This window comes from Sus scrofa, chromosome 17, assembly GCF_000003025.6.
Source record: "Sus scrofa isolate TJ Tabasco breed Duroc chromosome 17, Sscrofa11.1, whole genome shotgun sequence".
NCBI lineage: Eukaryota > Metazoa > Chordata > Mammalia > Artiodactyla > Suidae > Sus > Sus scrofa.
In genome coordinates, this window is record NC_010459.5 from 35,538,412 (window position 1) to 35,551,696 (window position 13,285).

Genomic DNA, 13,285 nt, shown 5'->3' on the forward strand with positions numbered 1-13,285 from the left:
ACCGAAGCTCTGAGAGAAACCACCGCTCACTGCAGCAAGCACAGAGCTGGAGGCCGGCGACCTTGACCAGAGGCTGAGAGCACCGTCCCTCATGTGTACTTGTCAGGGGACTTCATGCTCCCCACTCTCTGTCCTCATGTGGCAGCAGCCACCCAGTTCTGACACTTCTGCAGTCACGCCAGGATTCAAACAAAGAACCGTAGGGCTCCAGTGGGGCACAAAGGATCTCATACGATTCAATGCAAGAATAAGAATTACATCTAAGCAGGGGGCTTGACTGTGTCAGGCAATCTCTTCATTTTTTTTGCGGAGCAGCGTCATAGTTATGAGGAGGATGGGTCCACAGCCAGGCTGCCTAGATGCAAATCCCAGCCCCATCACTTGCTGGCTGACCACCTGGGGCACCGACCTCAGTTTCTCCCTCTGTTAAACAGCAACGCCTACTTCATAGGGTGGCTTGAGGGTTCAATGAGATGCAGGGAAAATGCCTAGCACTTTGCTTGGCCCATCGTGGGTGCTCAATAAATGAGTAGTATTATTATGGCTGTTGTTGAGTCAGAGTGTTGTGAAAGCAAAGATGGAAGTGGGGGAGCACCACGAAGTACCTGGAACATCAGATCAACGTGTTTTCCTTTGTTCTATGGATGATAGGGATGGGGGTTTTCAAACAGGGAGCGACACCAGCAGAAACAGAAAGATGTTTTAAACCTGGTGCATGGTGGTACCACTGACCAGCCAGGAGGACCGCAGGCACCCTGCTGTCTTGCTGAGTCCTGCCACCTTGCTTGTTACAAACCGTCCTACCTCAGGGCCTCTTCACCTACTGTTCCCTCTGCCTGGAATGCTTTCCCCCCCCCATAGCACAATGGTTCACCCTCCACGACCACTATACGTGTGTGTGTGTGTGTGTGTGTGATAAAATATATATATTTTATCTGTCTTTCCAGTGTCTTTCCCACCAGAACAGTGGCAACGTGAGGGCAGAGATTTGCTCACTGCTGTGTCTTCGGTGCCCAGCACAATGCTTGACACACAGTAGGTACTCAATGAACCTGTATTCCATGAGTGCAGAGTAGGAGCTTGGGCAGCAGGTGACGGTAACTTCATCCATCCTCCCACACCCCCAACGCTGGAATCTGGGCCCCCTCACAGCCCTGAATACAGTGCTTGGTGCATTCATTATAAGAATCCCATACAGGTGATTATTACATAGCAACTTCAGATCCTTCTTAACTCTAAGTTAATTTTAGTTGAGGAAAAAAATCAGCTTGGATGACACCTGTTCATCTTAGTAGCAGTCTGCTGCTTTCCTGGGCTGTCCTGAGGTCCTCCCTCCTCAGTGGCTGTCCTGGCCTTTAAATGCTAGGTGGGAAGGGGTTCCCGTTGTGGCTTAACGGTAGCAACCTGCCTAGGGTCCATGAAGATGCAGGTTCAATCCCTCACCTGGCTCAGTGGGTTAAGGATCCGGCGTGGTATGGTGTAGGTGTTAGCTGTGGTGTAGGTCATAGATGCAGCTTGGATCTGGAGTTACTGTGGCTGTGGTGTAGGCTGGCAGCTGCAGCTCCAATTTGACCCCTAGCCTGGAAACTTCCATATCCCTCAGGTGCGGCCCTAAAAAAAAATAAAAAATAAAAAAAGTAAACTCTAGGTGGGAAGGATCACTCCCACTAGCTGGAGATCCTCCCACCAGTAAACCTTCAAGACCAGAAGAATCTTCTTGACAAGAAGCTTCTTGGGACACAGACTGCCTAGGTTCAAACCCAGCTTCCCCTACTGTAGCTATGTGTCCTCAAGCAAGCGGCCTGACCTCTCTGAGCTTCTGTTTCCTCCCGGAGGATTAAGTGAACTCTTTGGAGTAGAAAGTCAGGCATGAGGGAGGCACTACTGCTAGAACTTTGCTAGCCAGGCTTCGTGAATAGGGAAAGGAAGGGGGCTGTGGAGGAGGGGCCTGCTCAGGGAGGAGGGCAGGGGTTCAGCCAGGGGAGGGGGTTCAGAGAGCAGGAGCAGCTGGGGGCCTTTTCTGGGGGAGACCCAGGCTCCGGGGAGAGATAGAGGTGGAGGGTCAGGGAAGCGGATTCAGCCCCGAAGACTGCAGTTTACTGAGAGTCCTAGGGGATGTGACCCCCCCCTTCCCATTCCGGTTTCCTACAGGCTCCTGCCCTGTAGCCTGGCCTTTGCTGAATGACTGGGAGGCGACCAGATAGGCAGCTTCTGTGGCTCTTTAATATCCTCCAGGCCCATCCAAACCCCACCCACCCACTCCCACTCCCGCAGCCTTTAATGGGGGAGGGCCCCTGGGGGCACCCTCCCCCAGCCCAAGGACTAAGGCACCAAGTGGCTGCAGCAGGCCGGCCCAGACACAGAGCCACACACACAGATGGAGGACGCACGGACTGCAGACGCAGACAAGCAAGGCGGGAAGAGGAGTTAAGGGCGGGGATCAAGTCGCCGCAGGGCTCCCACAGACTCTGGGCCCGTCGTGATGGCCGTGGGAGGCCCAGACAGTCCCCGAAGGGGGACCAGTCGGGAGGACGAGGGACCCCACGGCGGGGCGGGATCCTCACTTGCCGCCTTTGCGGGACAGACACCGCGGGAGGCAAGAGAAAGTCTGCTTGACGCGCGCCAGCAGCGGCAGCGGCCGGTGGGTTTCCCGGGGCATCCGCGGCACCAGGCGCTGCAGGGTCCCCTCGGAGGCCGAGGAGTTGGGCGCCGGGGAAGCGGCCGCGCTCGCAGAGCCCTGCCGGCAGCGCTTGCACAGCGGCAGCAGCGCGCGCACCTCCTCCTCGTCGCGGAAAGGGCTCTCCCCGAAGCGCTCCTCCAGCTGCCTGCGAAGCTGCGGTGGAGAGGGGGCGGGGTCGGTGCCGGCCCGGGGACCGGCTCCCCTCCCCAGTCTTCAGAGCTTCCGCCCTCGGCAGCTCCCCACGCCTCGCTAAGCCCCTCCCCTTCCTGAGCATCCTCTTCGCTTCCCTTCTGAGCCTCCATCTCCCCGCCTTGAGCCCCTCTCCCTGTGCGTCCCTTCCCTCTTCCTGAATCCCCTTCCCCTTTGACACTTCATCTTCCAAACCTACTAAGGTGACCCCTCACCTGCCTAGTGGGAGCCACATTAACCCCTCCCCACCCTGTGCAGCAACTCAGCTCAAAAGGCCTCCCTCTTCCTTGTCTGCCTCTTTCCTAATGCAGCCTTGCAGATAAGCCTCGGCGCACCAGCCTGCACTTGCTTCTCTCTCTGTCTCTCATCTCTTGTTGGGAGGGGGGGCGGGGTAAGGTGGCGGGGAGGGCTCAGTTCCTGACATTTCTATATACCCTCTGCCCTGTGGGCACAAGAGAAGGAACTGCTTTGGCCTCATCAAGACCCCGGGGACTAGACATTTTTCCCCAAAGGAGCCAAACTGTCAACTGCCTTCAGGTTTCAGGCAGGTAGAGCAGGTGGTGCTGGGACCTGGCCAAATTGAAGTGGTCATTATCTGGCCCACAGGTATTCAAATCCTAAATTAAAAAGGAAAAGAAAACATCTGGCCATCCAAATTAGGGGCTAGGTTAGGTCAAGGGCTACAAGTTTAAGACCCTGGGAAAACCTTCTGCCAGGTCTAAATCACAGGCTAAATTCTTTCCAGTCAGTACTCAGCTCAAGTAAGAAGAGTCTCCTACCCCTGCCCAAGCCCCTGCCCCTGCCCCAGCCCCTACCTTCCGAGAATTGCCCCAGCCAAACTCTTCAAGCTGCTGCCTAAAGCCTGGGTTGGGGTTGGCGATGGGCCGGGTGGCCTTGATGGCTTCAAGCACGTCCCGCCAGCCGAGCCCCGTCACAGTCATCACATATGCTGTCACGATGGTGGTGCTTCGGGAGATGCCTGCAAAGCTGAGACACCCCACCCCGAAGGCTTCGGGGAAGGTTCAATCTCCTCCTGGCACCCCACCCCTACTTCAGCTCTCACATCCTTGCCTCCTGAGCTCCAACCACAAGGAACCTGCCAGGATATGTCTTCCCACATCCAGGCCTTTGCCCATGCCATTCCCTCTGCCCAGCATTCTCCTCTGCCAAAGGCCCGAAAGAAACATCACTTCATACGGTCATTCAACACACATTTCCTGATCATCTGATTTTTTTTTTTTTTTTTTTTTGGTCTTTTTAGGGCCACACCCACGGCATATGGAGGTTCCCAGGCTAGGGGTCGAATCTGAGCTGTTGCTGCTGGCCTACACCAGAGCCATAGCAATGCCAGATCCAAGCTGCATCTGCAACCTACACCCCAGTTCACAGCAACGCTGGATACTTAATCCACTGAGCGAGGCCAGGGATTGAACCCACAACCTCATGGTTCCTAGTTGTATTCATTTCCGCTGCGCCACAATGGGAACTCCCTGATCATCTGATTTTTCAGGTACTAGGAACATAGTGGGGAATAAAATGGTCTCTGCCATCTTGGGGCTTACAATACAGTTGGGGGAGACAGACGCTAACCAGGGAAACAATTTCAGGAGGTGATAAATCTTTGAAGGTGAGTCCGGGGACTAGGAGGTTGCGTAGGAAGAGGTATACAATCTGGTGGAGGGGGTGTGGAGGATTAGGGAAGTGACATCAAGCTGAATCCTGAAAGATGGGTAAGGATTGTCAAGAATGTTCTGGGCAGGAGTTCCCGTCGTGGCGCAGTGGTTAACGAATCCGACTAGGAACCATGAGGTTGCGGGTTCAGTCCCTGCCCTTGCTCAGTGGGTTAACGATCCGGCGTTGCCGTGAGCTGTGGTGTAGGTTGCAGACACGGCTCGGATCCCGCGTTGCTGTGGCTCTGGCGTAGGCTGGTGGCTACAGCTCCGATTCAACCCCTAGCCTGGGAACCTCCATATGCCGCGGGAACGGCCCAAGAAATAGCAACAACAACAACAAAAGAAAAAAAAAAAAAAAAAAAAAAAAAAGAATGTTCTGGGCAGTGTACAAAGACCACTAGGATCCTGGTGGACTTGAAGATGGCTGGTGCAGTTGGAGCAAGGAAAGGGGGGTTGGGAGAGATGGGCTGGAGGAGCTCTTTCTATGGCTGGGGCTCAGGCAGGGCCGCCCTGAGCCAGACATAGTGAGAAGTTATGGGGTGCATGAAATCGAGTGGGCCAGGGGGCCCTGGGAAAACTCGGGTCTCATCTCCCAGCCTGGGGCTCCTCACTGCCCTGTACCATTGCCTCAAAAGCCAGAGGGGAGGAGAAGGAGCCAGAACTATTGGAGGATGCTGGGCTACCTGCATGACATCGCCTATTCCTCCCAGTAGCCCACCAGGTTAACATTCCTCTCCCCATTTTACAGATGAGAAAATTGAGTCTCAGTGAGAAACAGCTAATTGGCCAGAGCCACACAGCAGATAAGGGACACAAGCCTCAATCTGAGCCATCCATCAGCCTCTGTCAGATGCATGGTTACAGGCTGGAGAAGATCCATTCCAGGTTCCGCCTTCCCCATAGGATGAGGGCGTGTTCGGGAAAGAATAGCCATTTACTTACCCCCCACCCCACCCCACCCCACCCCACCCCCCGCTTCCCTCTTTACTCACCAGTGCACCAGGCAGTTTCCCCCATTGAGGCGGCAACAGTGGATGAAGTTGATACATTCTTTGAAGTGCTTTTTGCTAGAGAAGAAAGCAAGAGGATAGGGAGCACTGGGGCAGGGGTCGGGGCGGGGGTGGGGGGCAGGTCTCCTAGGAGTTGTCCCCCTCCCTGATTACAGGATGGCAAGAGACAAAGAGCCCGGGGTTCTCAGGTCAGCCAGCACGCGCGGGTGAATGGGGGCCAGTGCCGCGGTTCAGGTGGACGTGCGTGGGGGAAGCAGTTAACAGTGGCGTTTCAGGCGGTGAGAGAGGCCAGTCGTGGCAAATCCCACCAGAGGCAGGAGCACCTCTCCAGTGGGTCCCGTGGATCCTATTTGCACAGAGGGTTTATCTTGACCTGTCCAGAAAATGGGTGGGAGGAGTCCTGCCCCTCTGGGATCTGCAGTCGGAGCACTTGGGGACAATAAGGGTGAGCAAGGGGGTTGGGAGCGAGATTCCCCGGGAGCGGAAGTATTTGTCTGGGTCACTTCCAGACTGGGAGGCGCTACTGCTCATAACACAGACAAAAATCCCGCTTTCTGAGCCCCCCCCTCCCCCGTGCCCTGGGGGGGGGGGCCTCAGCCCCAGCCCTCAGGTCTTTGAAAGCCTCCTTCAAGCCAAGAGTCCTCCACCCCCACCCACCCATTTCCTCTGTCCAAGGTCACACAGCAAGTAAACGGCAAAGCCTGGCCCCGAACCGACCTGGCCCCGAACCGGGGACCTTAACTCCAAGGCCAGGAGCAGGCTGAGCCTGACCCTTTCAGATCCACTGGGGCATCTGTCCTGAGGTACAGGGTGCTCCCTCCATCTCATGGCGGAAGGTTAAGGAGTCTTGGCCAGGGGCCACCTCACAACCTTCCTCCTGTTACCACAGGGGGTAGCTGTCTGTCCACCTAGCAGCCCATCCAGGGGAACTTACATGGGTACCTCAGGGGTGTCAGCCACTGGGATGCGAAGGTAGGTTATGTCCTGCAAGTATAAAACACACATAGGCAGTGGGGAGCCCATGCCTGCACCCCTTGACCCTGGTCTGGGCCTCCGAAGCACCTCGTGACCCCAGGCTGGTTCCTGCCCCTCCCTCGGCCACTGTTGTCCTCTCTGTCCAAAGAGGGTAGACACCTTCTCTGAGGGCTTCTCAGCTCTGACCATCTGTGGTTCCAGAACCTTCTGAGAAGATAGTATCCTAACTCTTTACGTGACCTGGGCACAAGGACTGGCCAAAAAGGATCCAGGGACCTTTTACTTAAAAGTTGCCAAAGGGGAGTTCCTGTTGTGGCTCAGCAGGTTAAGAACCTGACTAGTATCCATGAGGATGCGGGTTGAACCCCTGGCCTTGATCAGTGGGTTAAAATTCCAGCATTGCGTGAGCTGCGGCGTAGGTAGCAGACGCAGCTCGGATCCAGCGTTGCTGTGGCTGTGGCTGTGGCTGGCAGCTGTAGCTCCGATTTGACCCCTAGTCTGGGAACCTCCATATGCCACAGGCTTGGCCCTTAAAAAAAAAAAAAGCTGGCAAAGGGCCACTTGAAGTGACTCCCTTCCATATGAGGATTACAAAATTACAGAGTAAGAAGGGCAAAGCAGATCTTATTATCTTGAAAAGAAACAAAAACTATGAAGATAAGTTTTTGTTCATGAATTGCAATTATAAAGCTATGTGCTAATCATGAAAATAACCAAGGACTGAATTGTCAGTAATTTCTCCAACTAACTTGTTCAGCATCCTTCCCTGCACGTCTAACCTTCACACAAGATCTTGAAGAGAGGTTCTGCCCACAGTCTAAGAATCACTTTTCAAGGACCTCATTTGATAGTCAAATGACTCTCTTCTAGGCTCTGGCTCACCTCTGGCCAGTGGCTGAGGGACCCCTGGCCAGGTGCTTATCAGTTAGTGGCTTCATGTGGGATTGTGAGATTCCAGCCCTTCTCCACAACAGCATTCTCCCCAAGGGCACACCATCCTACCTCTTTTGCAAGGTTTGCATTTTCACTTTGCAATGCATTTGGCCTTGGGCTTACAGGGCATTATTAAACCCTGACGGGTAAATTCACTGACAGATGGAGAGGGAAATTCTCATGAGAAGAGGGAAGGGCTGCTGGAAGAAGGGGACTCATTTTGCCAGCAGTTATTTCGTTTGTAAATAGTCACACCTAGACAGCCTTCCCCATGCACTCTAGTTTCCGCAGACTCCAAACACCCTCAAAACAGCCTGCCCTATAATGCAAAATCGGACCTCAACTGACCTGTAAATTTCTTCTTCGAATGACACGGAGAACCACAGATTATTGGAGGTGGCTCTTAGAAACCATCAAATCTGACATGTGGGAAACGAAGACCCAGAGACAGGAAGGACACTGCCCAAGGTCACACAGCAAATCTGTGACAGCACCTGGTCTGGAGCTCAGATGTCCAGAGCCCCTTCCCACCCACAGTTCTTTCCCTTGAGTGGGTGACACAGACTGTAACAGATAAGAGGAAGGGGCTCAGTTTATGGGATGAAAATGATGAATTTTGTTATTTTATCAGTTGTAATTTGTTGAGCACCTATTCTGTGGCTCTCAGTAACCCAGAGAGGTAGGTACTGCTATAAAAGTCCCCTTTCGGAGTTCCAGTTGTGGCTCAGTGGATTAAGAACTCAGATAGTGTCCATGAGGATGTGGGTTCTATCCCTGGCCTCGCTCAGTGGGTTAAGGATCGGGGCTGCAGCATAGGTTACAGATGCAACTGGGATCTGGTATTGGGGTGGCTATGGTGAAGCCCTCAGCTGCAGCTCTGATTTGACTCCTATGCCACAGATGTGGCCCTTCCATATGCCACAGATGTGGCCCTAAAACAAGAAGAAAGAGAAAAAAAGTCCCCTTTTACAGATCAGGCAACTGAGGTCCAGAGAGGTAAAGTCCTGTGCCCAGGTGTGTTGGTAAAGATGTGAACTCAGACCTCCTGACTCCGGCACATGTGGTCTGGATTTCCTGCTTCCTTCCTCTGGGTCATAATACCCTCACCCCCTCTTTTCCAGGACTTGACAACACAGTGGGGGCCGAGCTGTGCACAAAGCAACTTCACCATCCCACAATTCTTTGTATTCTCACAACAGCCCCCTGGAGCAGAGAGGCCTGAGGGATCAGAGGCCCAGAGAGGTGAAATCATAGCACCAGGTCACAGGTAAGACACAAAGTCCAGAACCAACTTTTTTTTGGGGGGGGGGGTCTTTTTAGGGTCGCACCTGCAGCATATGGAGGTTCCCAGGCTAGGGGTCAAATCGGAGCTGTAGCTGCTGGCCACAGCCACAGCAACACCAGATCCGAGCCCTGTCTGTGACCTACACCACAGCTCACAGCAATACCGGATCCTTAACCCTATGAACAAGGCCAGGGATGAAACCTGCCTCCTCATGAATGCTAGTCAGATTCATTTTCTGCTGAGCCACGACAGGGACTCCCAGAACCATCTTTCTGGGATCATCTATTCAGTTGGACAATGCAAAGCCCCCTCAGGGCAGTTTTTCAGGTTTGGTGTGAGGCCTCTGGGGCCAGATGGCCTGTGTTCAAATTCCAGCTCCTTAGCTTCCTGGATGTGTGACCTTAGGCAGGTTACTTTACCTCTCTGGTCCTCAGTTGCCAGATAGGGAGCAACTCGGGATGCTAATGTAAAACCGGCTTGTTTCTAACCAAATGAGTTCGCATGAGTCAGGAAGACCTATGTGCCAGTATAGGTGATACATAGGTGCTGTGGGGGTCTGAAGCCCCTTATGCTCGAAACCCTGGGATGGGGATAAGGAGTACCTGCAGCAGAGGCTGGGGTGACTCGTGGATGGAGATGATGTGTGTGATCTTATTCCGGCCTAGCTGATCCGTGTCTTTGGCATCTGAAAGAAACAGGATGCTTGAGCCAGTCTGGCACATGTGTCTTGCATGTTTCCGATGGCCAAGTGCAGGCAGGGGGGTGGGGGGGGGGGTGGGGGGGTGGAGGGATGTCCCCACCTCGCTCTTCTCCTCATTCCTCCCTCTCCACCTAGACCCCCCCTCTGTCAGCTCCCTGCTCCTTCACCACCTCTTGCTCCAGCATGACAGGTCCTCCAAACCCCTAAGCTTCAGTCTTGCCACGGGGGCGCCCGCAGGTAACAGCTCAGCCCCTCCCCAGCCTGCTGTTCTCTCCATCACAAACACCCTTCCCTGCCATACCCTTGCCCAGGCAATTCTACCTCAAGGAATCTTTCCGAGAGAAGGGTTAACTCACACAGAAAGCTGTGTGGCGAAGGCGATGTTCTCTGCAGTGCTGCTTATAACAGTAAACACAGCGGAAATAGTTAAACATGGGAACAACCCAAAAATGGACTGGATAAATAATGGTAGATTCAGACTTGAATACTGTGCAGCCACTAAAAAGGGCTCTCCATGCGGATGTGCACGCAAGTCCACGGTATATTAAATGGGAAACACAGGTTACAGAAACAGCATGCAGAAGAGGCTTCCATTTCTGTTTTAAATATTACATCTGTTATCTCCAAAGATATATGAAAAATGATCCAGGGCTACAGCTCTCACTGCTATCAGTGGCCATCTCCAGGGGCTGGATTCCCAGGGTATGCAGGCCTTTTATAATCAGAGTAAATAACACTATCTCCACGTGCCCATGTTCTCATTCACCACATTTCCTGAGTGTTTACTGTGTGCAGCCTTGGCTGGGCATGGGGTTGTGGGGTCAAGTTCATGGGGCTACACACTTAAAAAGGATTCAGACCTTATTAGCAAATATTCAGAAGTCAACATGGAGCTCCCAGGGCTTAGGGGAGCAGCTCCTCAGCCCAGTGGGGGACAGGAATGGATGGGAAAGCTCTGCCCCTCTGAAGTTTTCTCTGGCTCCACACATGGAAGTGACTTTTCCCGCCTTGGGGCGCCCCAGCCCAGGACTTGCCTTCTCTGAGCACAGGCCCAGCACAGGGAGAGTGCTGTAGCCTTGGACAGAAGCGGGCAGTGCTGGCCAGTGAAGTTTCTGATCTAGAATCTGGTTTCTAGAGAGGTCTCCTCTGAGGAAAAGGTTGTGCGGGAAAGTGTTTCCAGCTTCCTCAACCTGGAACCCCGGGGGCTGGAAAACTCCTTAGGGGCAGGGGTGCCTAAGGAGAGGCTGAGGCTTAGAGCAGGTGCAGAGACTGGCCCAGGGTCCAGAGTTCTGAGCCCTGGGCCCTGGGGACACTCCTCCACCCACGCGGCCCTTATTCCTCATGAGTTCTTCCCCCACTCCCAGCCTGGCATGGCTTCTCTGCCCCCGGCCCCATTCCTGAGCACGTCCGGGGTGCGTGGGCCAGAGCATGAATGGTGGACACAGGCCTGGGACAAGGAGCATGCCATGGCCTTGGGACAGAGTGGGCAGTGCTCACCGATGAAGTTTCCGAGGTAGAGTCCAGGAAGTACCTACAGGAGAGAGACAGGCTGGGGTCAGGGGGGAGGGGTGCACAACGCCCCTCTCAGTTCCATGAAGGGCATCTGGCCCTTAGGACTCAGGGAGCAATTGCCTCCCCTTGCAGGTCTGGACTCTCTGTGAGAGGGGTCTGGGGAGGGCAGCAGGGGGAGTGCCGAGGGAGGCCAGCTTGGGTGGGGGGAGAGGAAAGAGGATGGAGGAGCTTGAAGGCCTAAGGAGGGAGGGTGGGAGGAGCAGAGGGGAGGGGGCAAAGGGAGAGGTGGACTTGCCAAGGTGGGTGGAGGGGGATTCTGAGGAGGAGGTGGTGGGAAGGCTGGGGCAGGTGGACGGTCCGGCAGAGGCATTGGGGGGGCGGGGCTGCTGGAGACGCAGCCTTAGAGGGTCCAGGGAGACAATGACAGGGGAGAGGAGACACTTGGCGACAGAGACAGGGACTCAGGAAGAGACAGAGTCTGAGGGTGACAGAGAGCCACAGAAAGACAGCAGAAGAAATACAAGAGTCTCAGAAACAGGCAGAGAGAGGGACCCAGAGCCCAGGGAGAGAGACAGAGACCTGAACAGAGATACAGAAATACAGAGTCAGAGCGAGAGACAGTCCCAGGGAGGCAGAGAAGTACGATCTCAGAGTCCCAGACAGACAGAGACCCACAGACTCAGCGAGAGCCAGAAGGTCAGAGGCGGACGCCCGGCCGGGGCTGGGGGCGGCCAGGTGCGGGCTGCGCCATCGGGCCCCCTACCTTGGTCATGCCATTCCCCATGATCCCGGGGACGGGGGTCCGGGCGCACCCCCAGCTCGCCGCCCGCAGAGCGCAAGGGTCACAGCTGCCCTGACGGCCCGGGCCGGGCGCCTGCAGCCTGGCGGGGAACCGGGGGCCTGGCGTCCGCGGCCCCGCCCGGCCCTGCCCAGCCGCCGCCGCCGCCGCCGCCGCCTCCGCTGCCGCCGCCGTCCGCCGACCCCCGGCCAGGGAGGGAAATGATGGAGCCGCTGCCGCCGCCGCTGCCACCGCCGCCGCAGGCTCCTCCTACCCCCTCGGTCATGTGGGCCGCCCCCCCACCCTGGGTCGCGGCGGGGGGCTGGACAAAGCCCCAGTGTGCCGGGCCCGGGGCCCGCGGGACAACGGCAGCTTGTTGGGGCCGCGTGGGGCCACGACCTCCGGAGGTGGGGGCGGGGGCGCTCCCCCCACCCTGGCACTGTCAGGCGCGGGCGGGGCGGGGGGGACGCGGAGAGAGCCCCCAGCCGCGGGCTCCGAGACTCAGATCCGGCTCTGGCTAGACCTCCCTGCGGGCCTCCTTGGGGCAAAACGCCCAGCTCCTTAGGCCTCGGTTTTCCAGTGGAAACGTGATGGGGGCTGACTTTGATCACTAGGGGTCCTCTGATCTCTGATCTTCAGATTCTCTTCTAGATCAGAAAAGTGGGTGATTCCTTCCTTTAGTAATCCCCTGCCCCCCCCCCACGATCCTATCCCCCACACTCCCCTCCTCCTCCCCCGCAGTCAGCAGTCTGTCCTCTCATCCTACACGTCTTCCATTCATCCGTCCGTCTCTCTGTCCATTCATCCAGCCATCCTCCCATCCACTTTGGCCTCTGAGGATGGTGCCATCTGGGTCAGCTCTGCTGGCAGAGTTATTGGGGCCCCATAACTCTGCTTAGGGGCCCCGTTAAATCAGGGGTACTTGTGAGGAGAGGGAGATGAGGGAGGGTTACAGTCACCTGGGGTAAAGGGTATAATTAAACGCAAGTGTCCCAGAAGGTGAGTCTGGAGACCAGAGTTCTAGGCTCTATTCATTCACCTCTGACCTTCACCCCTTGGGGTCCCAGTTATCCTAACTGTGTCTTTGTGTTGAGGTCAGCCCTTCCTGCTACTAGGACGAAAGCTAGAGAAGGGAAATTAATTGAGAGTGCACATCTCCTATGGGGCTGAAATAGAAGCGGCTGAACCAGCTTTGCTCCTCCAGGCATCACCTGCCCCCCACCCCATCTATAGTAGCAGGTGACCATGGGAGAAAGAGTCAACAGAACCTGTTTGAGATGCAGTGACTGGAGAAAAATAGAATGATTTCTTTGGTGTCTCTTTCTTTCTCATATTCACGAGGCTGTCTGTCTCAGCTCAAATTATTGTTTATTATTAAACAATAATAAATTTGTTTATTATTCAACAAATACTCACTAAGCACCAACTAAATGGTAAGTTCCAAGGACCCAGAAAAGGCAAAAAGACAAAAAAATAATAATAATAATAAAATAAAAAATAGAAATAATAATGGTTTTATTTGACCCAATAAAGCCAAACTAGTATCATTT

General features: G+C 54.9%; 1 protein-coding gene across 1 annotated transcript; it reads right to left on the reverse strand.

Moving 5' to 3' along the window:
* On the reverse strand, positions 2,204-12,082 carry LOC100525721 (dual specificity protein phosphatase 15). The gene is made up of 7 exons (XM_003359940.5): positions 11,721-12,082; positions 10,943-10,976; positions 9,348-9,430; positions 6,487-6,536; positions 5,535-5,609; positions 3,685-3,856; positions 2,204-2,833 (listed from the first exon to the last, which is right to left on the reverse strand). The coding sequence occupies exons 1-7, from the start codon at positions 11,739-11,741 to the stop codon at positions 2,561-2,563; spliced, it is 708 nt and encodes a 235-aa protein (XP_003359988.2). The 5' UTR covers positions 11,742-12,082; the 3' UTR covers positions 2,204-2,560.